The sequence below is a fragment of the Hydractinia symbiolongicarpus genome, chromosome 1 (genome assembly GCF_029227915.1).
Source record: "Hydractinia symbiolongicarpus strain clone_291-10 chromosome 1, HSymV2.1, whole genome shotgun sequence".
NCBI classification, from domain to species: Eukaryota; Metazoa; Cnidaria; class Hydrozoa; order Anthoathecata; family Hydractiniidae; genus Hydractinia; species Hydractinia symbiolongicarpus.
The window spans coordinates 8798125-8817050 of record NC_079875.1 but is presented as its reverse complement, the minus strand read 5'-3'; the positions used below and the strand labels follow the sequence as shown (position 1 = coordinate 8817050).

Sequence of the window (18926 nt, the reverse complement as noted above, 5' to 3'; positions counted from 1 at the left end):
TTCCTTCGCAGACCTCCTTTATAAGGACAGCTCTGTTACGGTACACCAACGAAACCTACAATCTCTTGCAACTGAGATGTACAAAATAAAAAACGACATGGCTCCAGAAATAATGCAAGATATTTTTCCTGTTTATAATTCAAAATACAATCTAAGAAATAATCGAGAATTTACTGGCCGTAATGGTAAATCAGTTTACTATGGTACAGAAACTTTATCCTTCATCGGTTACAAAATCTGGCAACAAATTCCGGTAAGAATCAAAGAAATGTCATCCTTGCAATCCTTTAAATCCCAAATTAAAAAGTGGGTACCAAACTGCTCCTGCAGACTATGTAAAAAATACATCCCACAAATTGGTTTTATATGACTCGCGGATGTACTCTCGCTAATTTCATATTTGCTTATACACTCACTTAATTTATACAACCACAAATGTTAAAAAATTGTATATATCTAAAAATATTTTATGCCTTATATTTATACTGTATATTTTAAAATCTTTCTTTTCAAGTTGACATTAACTAGCTTTTATTAGCTATATATGTATTTATACTTAGTCAACTATAAATAAATGAATAATAATAATAATAATAATAATGACCGAAAAGCTAATGGATTTCGGCTGTACCGAAACAAACACCTATGAATGTGGAAACATGAGGATTGGCGAAATTCACTCGTGCTTGGGATCTGGTGCGGGCCCTTGAGTAAGCATCCCCTGCCTCCTGCAAGACACCAGCCACATTCATTGACACCACTCCCCAAAACCTCAAACTTTTGTTAAACATTGGAAAAAGAAGAGTCGACCACTACAAATCGTATCGTTGTTGCTTTTACCTACTGACACAGAGCCCAGGGCTAAGAAAGGTAGACTTGGAACCCAGTCCTTAGAATGGTTGTGACAAAGAATGAAAAGCAGCAAACCTGGAAACAGAAAAGCTGTCTGACCTTAGACACTTCGGTATGTTCTTCGTAGGGGTTTGACCGTGCAACTAGACTTCATAGCACAGAAACCCTGTCCTACGTATTGATAAAGATTATAGGCATTTTGTATAAATATCGGTCGCACATGTTCGAAGGGATCTTTCCGTTATCAACATGGGTTGCAATAGCTTGCGAGAGCATGTGAAGTTGGTTTTCGAATGAGAAAATTCTGATTAGATACATAAAATTTATGCCGAATTGCTAGAGGGATTTAAATGTAATTCTATGATTACGAGAAAACAAAACAGCAAGCTGTAGTGATTCGACTAGTCAAATGACTCTTAATTTAAGTGGTAGAGGTTAAACCCTCTAAAGATCTCTATGCAAAGCAAGATCTCCCTTTTACAAGGATGGTCTGTACAACCAAGTTAACTGAAAAAGCAACCCTCTGGACAATACAAATATTACAACAACAAAACAAAAAAACAACACATATTGACATAAAACGCATATATACACAAATAAATAAAAACTATAAAAAGGAGGCAAACAACTACCTATGCGCCAGGACTTGTGAACCTGGCTGTAGCTTTACACGTGTTACGGGATCCCAAAACGCAGCCTTACACAGGTGATTGATGCTTAGGACCAGCCTGAAGTTACTGGGGTGATATGCGTGGGCGTAAAACCACGAAGACATGAAAGAGAAATTTCACATCCCCTTGCAGAGCTTCTTACATGAATAACTATGGGTACAGCAGGACCGTTAACCCTGTAGACCAAGTGAGCAAACTTGGGCTCCCTACTGGACTGGGGTAAAAAGTGGGGTCGTCGCACCCAAACACAAGACATAGTCGAACCCCCTTGCTATGCTTCTGATTGTGCAGGCAACGTTGGAAGATCCAACGCTTCAATCTCTTGCCATTGCTGTACGACAAGGATACATTGACAAGAGGCAGAAAGAGCTACAACCCTATCAAGCCATCTTCAAAGAAATCAGTGTGGACGATTCAGGTATTAGATTGCGAGGAGACATGATCATTATACCGTCACAGCTACAACAGAAAACTGTAGAACTAGCGCACGAAGGCCATCAAGGCATAGTGAAATGCAAACAACTCATCAGATGCACTATGTGGTTTCCAGGAATAGATGCTATGGTGGAGGCATCTGTAGCATTTTGCAACCCGTGTCAAGCTGCAACGGATACGAAGCAACAAGAACCAATAAAAACTTCTTCACTACCAGAACAACCCTGGATTAAACTTAACACTGACCTATTTGGGCCAATCGAGGGTGGTAATGAGTACCTACTAGTTGTACAAGACATGTATTCTCGGTACCCTGCTGTAGAGGTCGTTCACGCCACATCTGCAAATCAGTACTGCCGGCCATGGATCGCATTTTTTCCCTTTTTGGAATTCCGGAATATCTAGGGTCAGATAACGGCCCGCCTTATAGTAGCACAACATTTGCAAGCTATGCCAAATACATGGGATTCAAGCATGGTCCGAAAATACCCTTGGCACCATGGACGAATGGCATGGTAGAGAATTTTATGCACAATCTCAAGAAGCTCTTGCAAACGTCTTTGCAGGAACACCTGAACTGGAGACACAAATTACAGCGCTTACTGCGCGCATATCGGGGCACTCCACATACAGTGACAGGTCGCAGTCCAGCAGAGGTTTTATTCAATGGCAGACAATACAGAACCCGGTTGCCTGCAGCACGCCGCGCTGAAAGGCCAAAGTTCCACACCAAAATCTCAGCCAAGCAGGAGGCAAAGCAAACCTCGATGAAAAAATATGCAGACCGAAAAGCATATGTTGCAGAGAGTGAGCTACAAGTGGGTGATTGGGTTATGTATCGGCAAAAGCAACAAAAGAAGAGCGATACGCCCTACTGTGGAACACCACATCGCATTATCAAAAAGGTTGACGGCAGAGTCACTGCAGAGTGGGATGAACATGTCATCACACGGCATAGCACCTTCTTTAAGAAAATTCCTAATCACCCAGGGAAAGAAAGGAGTCAGAAACTATTCATGAAATCAACATCTGTAGCAGACTGCGATATACCACCGTTAACCTGTGAAGGAGAAGCGGACAAAGACGCAGTAACCAGTGAAGATGAAAGTATGCACACTGGGGAGTATGAAGTAGAGGAAGATTGGCATAATCTCGATCAAGAAATTACGATGGAACAAGTTAGAAGATCTACACGTGAAAGAACGAAGCCGTCTAAGCTAACAGAATACGAAGTAGATCTCCCAGAGTCTTTGAAATAAAAAGGGGAGTAATGTAGTGTCGGAGACTGCATATATACATATGTTCTATATTTGTATATATAAGTCACAGAGTGAAGTGTATATAGCCTCTTTGTATTTAACTATATTACGAGACACCCGTGTTATTTCTTGTCCTGCTGGTATCTCTCAACAGCGTTCTGGCGTTATTGGACAGGAATTGTATGAGATTGACGATGTAGTGATTTACGAGGACCGTGCTGTTATACCACATTCTCTATGTGCTAGAAAGAAAATAATTTACAAAGAGGTGGCAAGCCACCGCAATGATGAACTCAACCTGTCAGGTCTTTGGAAATAAGCTAGAGGTTGTACTCCTCTAGAGAACATGCCTCAAAAAGCACAATTCTCCCTTCTTAAAAGGAATTAATTAAAAAAAACATAAAAAAATAAAAAGGACACAACACATTTGAAAAGATGAACAGAACTTTAACTAAGGGCAGGTAGGTTTCGACCCATATTTCTGAACCTAAGTACCCTGGATGTCTAGCTGGGTCACCTCGAAGAGGTCCGCGGACGGTCATCAGCAGAAACTAGACATATCTTCCTAAAATTAACTTTGACCACTTTCTGTTCAACTGTGCTATTCTTTGTTTTTAACTCAGGTAATAAGTGGAGTCGTTACTCTCCAAAGACAAGATCATGTGTGATCAAACCCCCCTGCTAATATTTTTTTTTTTATTTTTTATTTTTTTATTTATTTATTTATTTTTTAACTAGGGTAATAAGTGGAGTCGTCACTCTCCAAAGACAAGACCAAGTATGATCAAACCCCCTTGCTAACTTAATTTTTATTTGATTTTGTTTTATTTTTGACTGGGGTAATAAGTGGAGTCGTCACTCTCCAAAGACAAGACTGAGTGTAGTCAAGCCCCCTTGCTGACTCATTCCGGTTAAAATATTCTTATCACAGCTCTTCTAAAAAGAAAACATATGACTCGTGACTGTTAATAAGGCGGTCATCCCAGAAAACTACTGCTCTATCGTTGCAATGTATCCACCTGTGTACCATTTGGTCGAAGGCTATGGTTGCGTAGTGACCATTATTTAAGTTGCCGCAATGGTTGATAATAGCCCTTAATTGAAAATTTTTACGAAATTTCACTTCTCCATCTACGGTTAAAGGTATGAAAAGGGTACCAGGGTAAGCAGTAATACAAGAGGCAATTTTTGACACAAGGCCGTTGGCACTGGCAAAACGTTTTAGCTGTAAAATGAGATGGGAACCGTACGACACTACCTCTTTTTCAACTAGAGCAGTTTGATGAGGGTTGCAAACATGGCAGAAGTAGGCATTGATGTCTGACAACTCCTCGCTTTCGAAGAAATTAGCTAAGGAAGATTGTAACGTAGGGTGCAGAGAAAGTTGGATGCATGGTGCTATAACTTCTGAGGAGCTGGTAATATGACATGAATTGCAAGTGGTTGATGTCTTGATGCCAATACTAAAAAGAGTTCCAAGAAATGGAAAGTCTAATGACAGACCAGGTAGGAGATATTCAAGAACCTCGGGGACGTCGTGCTGAGCCAAGATATTAAGTGCACTTCCCTTCGCAGCTGAGATATGATGTTTCATAGCACGCAAAAAATGGGAGGGATCAACTGGACTTCTAGAAACAGCCAAACTTTGAAGAACACATACAAATGCTTCGCCTAACTTTGAGGTTGTTTTGCTGACAGAAATGGCTTCTTTAACTTTTGGAAGGTTATAAAAACATTGTAAGATGGAGTTTGCATAACATGTGTTTCCCAAGTTTTTTAGACCGCAATTCCTAAAATCAGGGTTAGATGGCAATGCGACTGTTGTTTTGGAAGACCTTGTAGCAAGTCTTTCGGCACACCAAGATGTCTCACTGATGGGTGCTCGTGCTCGAACAATACTTTTCTGGCCTGGAATAACCGACGATATCAAACGTGTTAGACAGAGCTAGAAAGATTTTGTCAGGAATGCCCAATCACAAGCCCCACTCCCAGTCATTGTCTCTACACCTCCGTCAACTCCGTTCGAGATGATACATGCTGATTTTTTCGATTGCGTTGGGAACCATTATCTGGTCGTTGGTGATAGATTTTCAGGATTGTGTGATGTATTCCAAGCCCCTCCTAGCTCTCATCAAGCAGGACCGGAGGGCCTCATTACTTGTCAGCGGAACTATTTCTCACGTTTTGGCATACCAACCAAGATCTCTAGCAACGGTGGCCTTGAGTTTGTGTCCAACGCGACTGGTACCTACCTGAACCTACCTACGCTTCAATACCGGACCATTGGGTAGCCTGAATTCAGAAAGTTTCCTCTGTGCCATGATTCAGCTCCGGAACACTCCTGACCGTGATTGTGATCTGTCGCCAGCTTTGTTTTTGGGAGACCTCTCCGGGATGCGTTTGCTTTTGCCAGCTGTTTGAAAAAATTCATCAACCAGAATATTCGACCCTTGTGGAGGGATGCCTGGATCAAAGAGGAGGAAGCTCTGCGAGAACGTTTCCTCAACTTTGCGGAAAGACGAAATGAACATTCTCGTCCACTATCTACATTAAAGCATTGCTATATACTGGAAATCACCCTAAACTAAGGGATCACTCCAGAACAGTGGTAGAGGTATGGTAATGACAGTTACTCCCTTAAGGTTGATGGCACTGGAAGAGTGACTTGACGTAAAAGGCGGTACCTACGACGCTTCCTTCCACCATCGCCTGCCATTACCAATCGCAACTTCACAAGTGGACCGTCCCCAGTGTCATATTTCGACCTGCCCACCCCCTAAGTCCCAGACGTCAACGCACGTTTGGATGGCACTACTCTGTTGATCCCGAATAACCATCTGACCCCACCATCGACACTCCTACCGCAACGGGAACAGTTACAGTGCCATCACCCCCGTCGACAGATCAGGACAGCACCCTTGAGGTTCCTTCCCTACCTTGTCAATCTACACGGCGTCCAGCACTATATGAACCTGAGATTGGACATTGGATTTGATTTCGGTTTATAGTAGTAACGAACTGGTGGGGGATGTAGGATAATGAACTAATTGACACTATACTAGGTTTACGTATATATATTATGTTCTTTTCGTTTAGACCAAAACATTCATATGTTAAATAATAACTGAATGGTTTTTATCCAACTGTTTGGGCCCTTGGATGTTGCCGGGAGTTGTCTAGTAGAGCGCGGGCCCTAATTGGGTCTGCGTAGCTCAAAATAAGCATTAAATACTCTAGGACTCTCCATCTAAGCCATGGCCCCTCCTGGAAATAATAGACAGGCTATATCCCTGGATATTTGTGAGGTTATCTAACGCAGATATTATAATACATCTGAACGATTATAAAGGTTATATTTATATAGATGACATACAAAACATACAAAAATATAATCTTTAATGCAGGAAACGCATCAAGCAAGGGGGACCTGATATTATAACAGACGAAAGCAGTTTTAATCAAAGGAGAATTTGACCGTATTTACTGTTTACAGTAAAACATCCATTACAAATACAAATAATCGTGTAGCAAATTGTCGTCGAATTTGCATTTCACCTTAACCATGTTCTAAACACTCCCAAAATCACCACTAATGCTAAGAAAATAATTTACAAAGAGGTGGCAAGCTACCGCAATGTTAAACTCAACCTGTTAGGTCTTTGGAAACAAGCTAGAGGTTTTACTCCTCTAGAGAATATGCCCTAGCTGGGTCACCTCGAAAAGGTCCGCGGACGGTCATCAGCAGAAACTAGACATCCCTATCTTCCTAAAATTAACTTTGACCACTTTCTGTTCAACTGTGCTATTCTTTGTTTTTAACTCAGGTAATAAGTGGAGTCGTTACTCTCCAAAGACAAGATCATGTGTGATCAAACCACCCTGCTAATATTTTTTATTTATTTATTTATTTATTTATTTATTTATTTATTTATTTATTTATTTATTTATTTATTTATTTATTTATTTATTTATTTATTTATTTATTTATTTATTTATTTATTTATTTATTTATTTATTTATTTATTTATTTATTTATTTATTTATTTATTTATTTATTTATTTATTTATTTATTTATTTATTTATTTATTTATTTATTTATTTATTTATTTATTTATTTATTTATTTATTTATTTATTTATTTATTTATTTATTTATTTATTTATTTATTTATTTATTTATTTATTTATTTATTTATTTATTTATTTATTTATTTATTTATTTATTTATTTATAACTGGGGTAATAAGTGGAGTGGTCACTCTCCAAAGACAAGACCTAGTATGATCAAACCCCCTTGCTAACTTAATTTTTATTTGATTTTGTTTTATTTTTGACTGGGGTAATAAGTGGAGCGAGGGAAATGACTCTTTTTCCATATCTCAGAGTGATGTCAAACGTGATATCTAGTCACTCCATACAGGGAAATCACAAGATGCATTTAATATAACGGCAGAACATCTTCATGCAGAAAGTACAAGTTTTATTACTCGTATAACTTGTATAACCACTTTGTTAAAATTGGGAGTATTCCTATCCAATTCTTATATTCTATCCTTATTAAACAAAGTGTCTTTCTTTATATATATATATTTTAGTAAAGAATGTGGTTTTCTAAATAAACAAAAGGAAACAGTAATCATCATCATCATTCTCGGCTTAACGTCCGTTTTCCATGCTAGCATGGGTTGGACGGGGTATATTAATGACCCTCTTCCAATCTGATCTAGACTTTGTTAGATCTAAACTCAACTTCCTCTCTATCAAGTCTGTCCTTATAACCTCCTGCCAAGTCTTTCTCGGTCTGCCTCTGGACTTTGCCCCAGGAACTATCAAGTCTCTACACTTTCTTACCCAATTATCCTCCTCCATTCTTTCCAAGTGCCCCAGCCAATTCTTATCTGGATAACATCTTTAATTCTACGGAGAATTAGCCTGCTTCTTAGCTCATCTGAACTCTTTCTGTCTCTCAGACTGGCATTACACATCTGACATCTGCCCTACCGTGCGCGACACCTTCACTCCTTAGAGTTCCAGCCCCGTTTACGCAGTTTGTCTGATTAACTATTCTTACGGCCATTAATAAAGAGTTTTGGCATTGTTTTACAGCTGGATGCCCTTCCTAGCGCCAACCGTTCACAGACCGGACTGGGTGTTTTTTAAAGTGACACCATCACCATGTGGCATTTCATGGGACTTCCACAATCGCCCCTTTAAACTAAGGTATGGTGGAGGACGTTCAACTCCTCTCTTGTCTCTTAAGGAGAATGATAATAACAAATAGTAACGTAAACAGTCCATATTCTACATCTCCCTCCCAGATTAATAGTCTGTTAATCATAGTCGGTCCGGAAGAGTGTTTATCGTTCATTTTGGGAAACGTATTTAGCGGTTTCAGGTTCATAAAACTTCTTAACTGTATGTGTTCGAGTCGATCTCCTCGGCTGATGAGATTGTTCCTTGGTAGGAGGCAGCACACAAAGGAGGTTGGTCGTTGGCTACATTTGTTTAAGGGTGAACATTTGCTGCACGCGTAGGGGATTTTGTAGGGGCTTCACCAGTTGGAGGTTGAGCGTTGGTTCTGCACGTCATAGCCTGGACATTAGTTGAGTGCTCCAGAGGTTGGATGTTGGTTGTGCACATTGGAGGTAGAATGTCTCAATGTCGTGCGCCAGTACTCTTGAGCAAAAGGTATCATCTTGTATAAGAAAGTGGCTTCATCTGCATCATTCCACCACCAATTTGTGTTTATACGCGTCCTGTGCACCCTTTCTGTTATCGGTAAAAAGCCCAACGTTCATACTAAAGTTATCTAAACTCACTGGACACTTGTTTTTGAGGGATGCGAAGGACTCATTCGTTTCAGGAGGCTTGCCAACGGTAAAGGTGGGTAATTGGAGTGTGTTGGGCGCAGTTAGAAAGTCTGAATCTGAAAGGAAAGACTCACCCCAACATGGTACATGTGGCGTAGGTATGCATCCCAACCCTTAAGTACCCAGATTCAAGGGATGTTACCCTTACAGAAGATTGGTAACAGAGAGTGTGGGAGACATCCATGAAGATCATATAAGTAAGGCTATGTAGTTACAAGTGCAAGGGTACTGGACCAGATGGGATAGTTACATTGAAAACGATTTCTCCTGGAAATCATTGCTGGGCATGCCCCCAAACTTGCTTGCTTTTTTGTTTAGGCGCCACCTACTACGTTCTCTCATCACCAAGTAAATTGAAGTGCTGCCGTTTATGTACTAAATCTTCCTGTTTCTTATGTGGTAAGCAAGTATGCATCACAATCCATGTCTTAGGTCGCTGCAAAACTGACCTTGCACAGGGTCGGTTTACATTTCACCACGATTCTGTTGTGCGTCTATTTTTTACTGACTTTAATACTCCTATCTCTTCCCCGGTAAAGCAACTAAATAACATGAAATGTGTTAAAGCAGGTGCTCGTCCTCCTAGTGTAGGGTCTAAGGCCATTGGCCTCTTACACCTTGCCTTTGATTGGTTGCTTCTTTCTGATTTAAAAGGTGGATTCATTGTCTCTGCTCATATCGCAATAACAGAAGCAGAAGTTGTTAAAAGCCAGCAAATTGCAAACGAAAGAATCCATGTTGAACGGATTATTCAACGGCTCAAATGTTATCACATCGTTGACAGAGTTGTCCTGTTAAAAATGCTAGGAAGTTTTAATCATAAATTATATATTTAAAAAATCCTTTAAACAAAATGATGTTATATATATATATGTATATGTTAAAAGTGATAAAGTGATATATACATAGCTATTAGTCTGCACAAAAACAGCTTGCAACAAATGATGTTATATATATATATGTATATGTTAAAAGTGATAAAGTGATATATACATAGCTATTAGTCTGCACAAAAACAGCTTGCAACACTTTAGCTCTTTTTTGCTTCATGTTTTGCTGCTATCTTATTCAACAAACAGTAAAAATCAAAACGCTTTACTTTTGTTCTATGGCTATAACCATTCTTTTGCAGTATATGACACGAAATCACACCATGTTTGAGTCATAAGTGCAAGCTGCACATGAATCTGATCGTAATAATTATTGATAATAATTATGTTTTTGTGGATCCAAATGTTTTTATTCGTTACCGCATTATACTTCTAAAAATTCAATATTTCCCTTTGCAAATCAATTTGCCATTTGGATAAAGTTAAGAGCTCAATGACCAAACCACGGGTATATGAAAGTTTATATTGTCAAATTTTGTTTTTGGCATCCTTCATGTTTCCAAATATCATGTTATGGGCAAGGGTTTTAAAACCTTTTTTAGTGTTTGGTTCATTACTTCCAAGTCTGTTAAACAATGAGGTAGTAAAAGGACTTTCACGAAATTTAAAGCTGGCCTGACTCTTAATTCCTTATCTGTTACTCAATAACACTTGTTACTGCTATGTCAGATTCTAACGCAGACAGTAACAAAAATTTTTTCATTGATTTTACTTATTTCTTCTGATATCATATCTGAACTCCTCACAAATGGAAATGGTGGATAAATATGTTGATTTTCTTTGACCTGTGGTGTGTTTTTATTCTCGCAATAGACAACAAAATATGGATCTATATTCATAACACGTAATATAGGCAAATTAGGATTTTAGTGTAGTTAACTTTTCCTTCTATGTTTTTTTCTTAGACATCTTAAGCTCTACTATTTTGTCCCCTTGCTTCTTAGAGTGATGACTGAATACCTTTTCGACTTTGTTTAGAAGAAATTTGGTCTGCATTTTTATATTTTGACTGAGGTGAGACGAGAGTCACTTCTAAAATAGGAGCCTTGTCAACCCTATCATGGACTTGTGGTACAGACCCAGTATACGGTCGGGATGTACATTCTTGTATTTTAGGTATAACACTGATTCTATCTACAATCCACTTTGCAAAAGTGTCCCGCTTTTTCTGGAGCACAAACACACAAACTATATTTTACATGGACTTTTTTTCTTAAGCTGGTAGCAAAAAATAGAATTATTCTGGTATTACTGGCAAAGATGCTGACAAAAATGGTTCAGGTAATACTTTACCCATAGATTCTGCTTTTTGTTGTAATTTTTTTTTTCTGGAGTAGGATCACATATATAACTATGTGTACCAATTTTGTGATAATGCAGCACTCTGACTTGAAAATCTCTCAAACTGTCCAAGTTTCTTATTGTATTGCCTCAATATATAAGCCACTGTTTTAAAAGTTTTTATCGTAGTTTTTAAAACTGTCTACATGAACTGCAGGATCTTCAATGTCTTCTTCTTGAAGAACCACCTCACTTGGGTCTGTAAACAAAAAGTTTAAGGTTGAGATTTGTCAGGGTGTACTTTGACATTTCACCTTCATGGCCTGAATAAACAGCCATCAAAAGCCTGCTTGACCTTTGCTCGACTGCAGAGTCATGCAAACGATAGGCATTTTTATGTACTTCTACAGAATGGCCTAGGTGATTAGACAGCCATTCCATTTCTGCATCATTAATGCAAGTGATTTGTGCCACTGTAACCACATAATTTCTGAGTTTAGCACTTGTGATTCTTTCTGGGCTCTTTAAAATTTGCAATTGTTTTAGCAACATTGGAAATACAGATATACCTGAATAGGTTTTTGGATTCTCTTTGGAATTGGAAATTGACCCACCGCAGCAATGATCTGTGTAAGGCTGAGTGTTGGGCGCCTTTAACACGTGTAAAGCTATAACCAGGTTCACAAGTCTGTTTGTTCCGTTAGGAACTATTCAAAGATTTATCCGGTTAAGGATAGTTTCGTCTTTATAAGTTTTATTTATTTTACGTGTGTGTTAATTCAGTTTGAATTGCCTAATAGTTTCTGCTGATGATCGTCCGCGGACCTCTTCGAGGTGACCCAGCTAGATATCCAGGGTACTTATGTTCAGAGATATGGGTCGAAACCTACCTGCCCTTGGTTAAAGTTCTGTTCATTTTTTCAAATGTGTTGTGTCCGTTTTATTTTTTTATATTTTTAGTTAATTCCTTGAAAAAAGGTAGAATTGTGTTTTTAGCATTTTCTCTAGAGGAGTACAACCTCTAGCTTATTTCCAAACACCTAACAGGTTGAGTTCATCATTGCGGTGGCTAGCCACCTCTTTGTAAATTATTTTCTTTTGTTTGTTGTCTTTTTATGTTTGTTTTTTAGTGTTTTGTGTTATACCACTGTTTTACGCGGCTTGTTTAATGGTCAATATATTTTTTAAGAGAATGCTTGTTAAAAAGGAGGGTTTTGCTATTATGCAGAATCATCGGAGGGTTTCAACCTCTATAATAATTAACCAGCCGTCATTAGACAAGTTATATCACTTCATCATCAAATCTATTTAAATCGCATATCACAATTGTTTCTCTTGTTAAGATTAGGGTGTCAATGGCTGCGACCACATCTAGCAACAGACGCACTTGGACTTGTCGTCTCCTTTTCCCTCGCACATGAACAATATTGAGCCTAAGCGTAATTTTTTATTATTTTAATATCGCGGTTTTAGGAAACCCATATTTCGCGGAGTTTTAATTTCTTGGTTTTTAGGACCTCGTTGCAAAACCGCGAAATTCTGATGCCGCAAAATTTTCATCCAATATAGTACCTAATTCATACAAAATTTGACGTGGAGAAAATTTGGCGAATTCGGCAAGTTTCATCTGAAAGCCATGCCAATATTTTTTGTCATTAGCAAATTAAGTCCACGTCAAATTTAATTTCTTCTTCACCACCATTTTATTCATCGCTATGTAGAAAGTAAGGTCAAAAATAATTATTGTTACCGGTTCATCAGCTTTCTTTCAGTAGATGTAAGTGATTTCAAAATACCATCGTGTACTGTTCCCGTTTTTTTTCAACAATTTATTCAACAATAAGGGTGATGCCTCGTTACCACGGCGTTTGTTGAAGACTAGTGATCACTACCTACGCCAATTCTTCCCATGCACTCAAATCATCATATTTGTCTCTCAAATCTGATACCGGAGAGGATGTTCGCTATTTATATTACAATTTTAATTTAAGAAGGTCAGAATTACCAGGCAGGAATTCCTGTGTGTTAAATTTGTTATCGTCGAGAGTCCTCATCGATGCTAATGATAATTTCACATGCCACTCTGATTTGTAAAGTGATAAAAGATTATCCGAGTCTTAAATATACAAATCACTCTTTTCTTTTATGCCGATGCCTTCCAATAGCATTAAAATAATATCTAAAGCATATCCCATCTTTAAATGCTGGAACAGCTTCTACATCTTGATTTTTAAAGAGTAGCCTGCAAGATTTTTTAAAGAATTTGAATCAATGATATTTTGTCACGATGAATTTCCTTCATTGCAAGCAGTAAACACGCAATTAACTTTATATTTTCAGAAATATAATCCGCTTTCTCAGCACACTTTCCAGGGACCCATTTGTCAGAATGAGCCGATCATCAACACGTGATATTTTGTCTTCCATTATTCTACGTACTACAAATTTTTCTAGCTCCGAATCGGTAAATTTGGCTTTGTTAGGAAATAAAATTTCGGTTTGATTTGTGACATTTTTATTCAGATTCTGCATCATCGGATCTTAATACTCACACTTCTGTGACCCTAACCCTGTCTCCCTAGATCATCTTTGAACAGAAATAAATGTGAGACAATATATAATACTTGTACGAGACTTTCATTCCTTCAGTTAGTCTGTGATATAAAGACCAAATCCAAGCAGAAAGCTAACAACGCCCACGCCCATCTTTCAAGTGTTAACTGTCCTTCCAAGACTTTGGTTTCAACTGCCATCAGAGTACTCTTTGTTATCGCCACTACTGAAGTCAATAGTCCTAAATATGTCCCTTTTACATCGCTTCCGTTCACCTAGCGATCCCACCAATTTCCTGCGGGCTTTGCAAAACAGAATGCATACTCCAAACATAAAAGAATTCCATTACAACAATCCGCAAGACGTCCCTGAGACCCTCCACGTAGCGATTGACGAACTAATTGGATCTTCTTCCTTGGTTAGCAATCTTCGCTCTGTTAGTCTAACAACAACAACATCTTGTAGCACTTGTTTGTGTTCCTCTTCTAAAAAACAAAAGGAGACAATTCTTACTTTACCAACATGCAAGTCAATAGGGGACTCTTTCGAGGCATTTTCGCAGTCGCCACAGCTTGTAGGCGACGACAAGTGGTTTTGCCTCCAGTGTTTATCACACCAGGAGAGCACAACTGAAACACAAATTTCCAGTTGTGGCGATGTCCTTGTAGTTCATTTACTTAGGTATGCCTCAGATAATGGTTCCTCTTTCAAAGATGCAAGATCGGTGAACTGTCTGCCTACGAAACACCACGAGGTATTCGTGCTTTCTCATCCTACTGATGAAATTTCCTTTAGCAACAAGTACAGATTAGTCGCCACGATTAACCATTCAGGTACTTTAAAAGCAGGACGTTTATTAAAGATCAACGAAACACTTGCCTTGAGTGCAACGACCCCTGAATTTCAAAAGTCAATTTATCTCACTTTAACAATTCATCCTTTTACATACTATTTTTTACCAGGACTTAACTTTTTCCATGCCATAAAAACAAATTGGGGGAGGGAATAAACTTCCCTAGCGGTTCTAATTTACCCCAGCTAATCCTTGGCCGGTTAGTTTACCGTAATATAGGAGTTTGCTCACTCCCTTCTCTCTCTTGAGATCCTGTAAGAAGCACAACAAGGGGGCTACACTTTTTGTCTTGTCTTTGGGTTTGACGGTCCCACTTGTTACCCCAGTCCAATAGGGAGGCAGAGTTAAAAGGGGGGGGGGGGGGGGTGCTATTATGCAGAATCTTCGGAGGGTTACAACATCTCACAACAGCCAGCTGTTTTGTCACTGTATCATCATTTCTTGTGTTCAATACGTCATGTGAAACAGGGAGTTCTCGCACCCTAAACCAGAATCATACTACTGCATAATCATCTGTGTCAAGCAAAGCATTTCAGGATGTTGAAAGACCAATAAAGATGGATTTGGAAAGCCAGATTAGGTTTTTGTGGTGTCAACCGAGATCTCTTATAAAAATGAAGAGATTGTGTCTATGTGGGCGGCTGTCCGTAGGCAAAGTTGATGTGTTTCCTTTCCTGTCTTGTAGCCGAAAAAGTTATGTCAGATATTTTAATCGACAAGTTTAACATCGCGACGACAATAACACTGATTTGATGTCAATATCTTATATTGAATTAAGAAAGTCATTACAATGCACATGTAGCCGAACAACTTGGAAACGGGGTGGTGACAACAGTCATTTTGCACCGCTTGAGTAACTAGGGACACCCTGGGACTAAATTGGTAAGTTTTCCAAACTTTAGTTTCGGAATGGACGGGTTGATGATCATATTAAAAAATAGGAACAAAATAAAAACAATAACAAGGCTGAAATTTTTTTGATTTTCTCTTTTTCTCTAAAAAACGCAACAAACATGGAGAAATATTTTTTAAGTTATAAATTTTCACAGAATCAATTGTTGCGATTTTACGATACTAACTTCTGAAGAATAAAAATGGTCAAAATTTAGGAACAGAATAAGAGCACTTCAGGCTGAAGCCAAATTTCCTGGTTCTTATAAAAAAAAGTGTACAACTAAAACATTTAAATTAAGTTTACAGTAAGCCTAATATTTCTAGGAAAGATGCTAACGATGGAATTGATGAGTTTGATAAGGCTGATGTCATCTTTAATACACTGTTGAACAAGCCTTATGAATTTGAATTAACGAAGAAAACTTCAGCTGAAAGAAAAGATAACTTTATGTGCACATTGAACGCCGATAAGATATTTATAGCCTCAGCAAGAGCAGATGATAATGAGGCTTATACCAAACGAGGGAATTCATCCAGATGTTATTATGTAAACGGTGATATATGCAAAATAACTCATAAAGATGATCTTAATGGGAAGGTTTACATTAATGTGAAGGGACACGTCAGCAGCTACTGCTAAGCCAGTCTATATAAGGAAATATGTCGATGAAGAAAATGTTTATTGTTTAACTCGGCATTACCGTTACAGCAATAACTTTTCCAGCAATAACTTTTCCGATATGATCGCTACAGTGAAATGTGTGAAGAATAGTGTCCCACCTAACAAGTATTACTTGTACTTGAATTGTTGGATTTGTGATCAGAATGAAATATTCACTATCGAACGACATGGTAACTCTACCAAACCCCATGCAAATGACTATTACAAGAAAGATAAATCCGTCCTGACTAGCGTACGAAGTGTGCTTGCTGACGGTGTTGCACCTGATAAGGTTTACGTGAAAGTAAGCCAATAGAACTGTATTAGCATCATCTGTAAGTGAAATACTAAATACTCCCAAAGTTGTTCACAATGCTATACATCAAATGCAACGAAAGGAAAAGACTGTCGACCGTTAACCGAAGCAGAGAGTTTGATCGACTTACTTCACAATGGATCCATTGTTCGTTCTGTACGTTTCACCGGGGAATGTTATATGTCATTCAATTATATGCCTTTCATGCTTCATGACCTGTACAGATTATGTTGTCTGGGTAACTCTGCATTTGTCATCGACACAACATTTAAAGTGGCAGATAAATTGTTGCTCACTGATTCATCATACACGAATGAGACACTGATTGATGACAGTGGCAAACATCCAACATTCTCAGGTACCTTTTTTAACATGTGTTAAAAAATTTCTACTGCCAAATCAACTCCTACTATGTACTTTATATTTATTTTATTGATGATAATATAATATTTTTTAGGCCCGAGTCAGTGGCAATTCAAGAAGAATTCCTATCGAAGTTTCGTTGGTGAGATTGTGATTGCAGAACCAAAACTCGTCAATATAAAAAAGTAGGACATGATTTGGACCACTCAATCGCCAACAGTGTAAATGACATCTTGCATAATGCAAGCCATTTATGATGCACGCAACACCTCCAACAAGCAGATTCAACAAAATTGAAAAGTATGGGAATCAATCCAAAAAACGTTGGAAGAATAATGGGAGATATATATGGTATGCAAATAAACACCCTAGAATGCAAAGGACTTGCAGATGCCGACGATGAAGGGGATTTTGACATTAAGTTGACAAGTTTGAAATCTATTTGGGACGACATTATGCCTGGTTTTCACTTGTGGTTTCAAAAACACAGAACAGATATATTTAAGCAATGTTTTGTTATGTCTGTACGAGAAAAACTTCAAATTGATGGACAGTTTTACAACAACAGCTTAGAACTAAAGCATATGCTGTTGAAAAAAAAATTAGCGACCTATCAAGCACCACCGATGTTAAATGTGTGAGTGAAAATTTGACGAAGTGGGTTAAAGAAAGTAGAAAAGGCTTTGCATGGACAAGGGAAGTATAGACTGGCACCCGGATGACAGCATTTTTTTCTTGAACCGACAAGATGGCTTCCTTGGGGCCCAACTAGAGGAAAACAGCATTTCGATGCATTTATGTCGTTCATCCTTCTTCGTATGACAAGTATACTAAGCCATTTGACGCTGGTTTAAAGAAGACTCCTGGTTAAAAACGAAGAGTTCGTCAGCCTGAACCTGATATATTCCAAAGTCTTCCTACTGTAAGTACGCTGAAATTAAAGAAAAATGACACCCAGTGGCAAGTAAAAAAAAAGTTATCCACCATTGATATATTTGATCCAACGCAAGTGCAATCAAACATTGGTACATAAAATGGATAAAAGTGGCTTCTCGAACAGTGTGAAGCGTTGTGAGGAGTGCAAGCTGGCATTTACACAGGCAGATGTCATAGCTGTTAAAACAACTGCAATTAGACAGTACACAAACAAGGAAGGAAAATTGAAGAAAAGTGGTGACAATGTGTACTCACATTACCTTCACACCTGCTAGAAAGGACACGACCAGAAGTTCCAGTTTAACGCTATTTTGGTACTGAATAAGACAAAAGAGTTGCTTTCCGATGAACAAATTGCTAAACTCTAGTCCACAGGTTGCGTATTTGAAGACTTGTAAACAAACGTTTTAACTTTTTCATTATGTTTTATGCAGGGATTTTTTACTCGGTTTGACTTTTTACGTTATCATTTTAAAAAGCTTATTCAGACCAAAGTTAACCGTTGATAGTTGCTCACACACGATGTTACAATTTTTATTTTGTTTAATGAGAACGTTGTGTATGAAAAGGTAACGGTGTATAATAAAGTTATTTCAATGATTCAGTTGTGTTTGCCTATAAAATGTTTCCCGTCGTGCGGGAAACATTCTAATATTCGCGTTAAGTGGTACCCTAGATAAGTGGAACTTTCACTAATTTGGGACCACATTTCTCGGTCCATTAAACCTAACTAAATCCAAGCAAAAATACTTCGCTGAACAGAAAAGACCCCGGATAAGCAGGACCTTTTTTTACGGTCCCTTAAACAAAAAAACTTGGTTACGTGAGACATCAATGCAATGGCTTCCCATAAAAAAACGAACCTTGGGCGCATAATCAAGCATTTTGTTAATCTTTTTCGCCTGTCATGTAGCCATTTGCTCTTGTATTTTGGTTGTATTTTGGGCTTTTGGGTGGTTTCTGGTCGTTTACTGCTCGTTTCTCGCTCGCTGTATTGCTGATCAAGGTAGAAAGCCTTGATCAGCAATACAGCGTTAGAAAACCAGATCAGCATTACCAGGAACGTTGTATGGAAGTGTCAAATCACGATGT

The 18926-nt window shown here is 38.3% G+C and overlaps 1 protein-coding gene across 1 annotated transcript; it reads left to right on the top strand.

The window, feature by feature from the left end:
• Positions 1-14058: 14058 nt before the first annotated feature.
• On the top strand, positions 14059-14820 carry LOC130647249 (uncharacterized). The gene has a single exon (XM_057453069.1). It carries the CDS (start codon positions 14059-14061, stop codon positions 14818-14820), a length of 762 nt encoding a protein of 253 aa, XP_057309052.1.
• The last annotated feature ends 4106 nt before the right edge of the window (positions 14821-18926 follow it).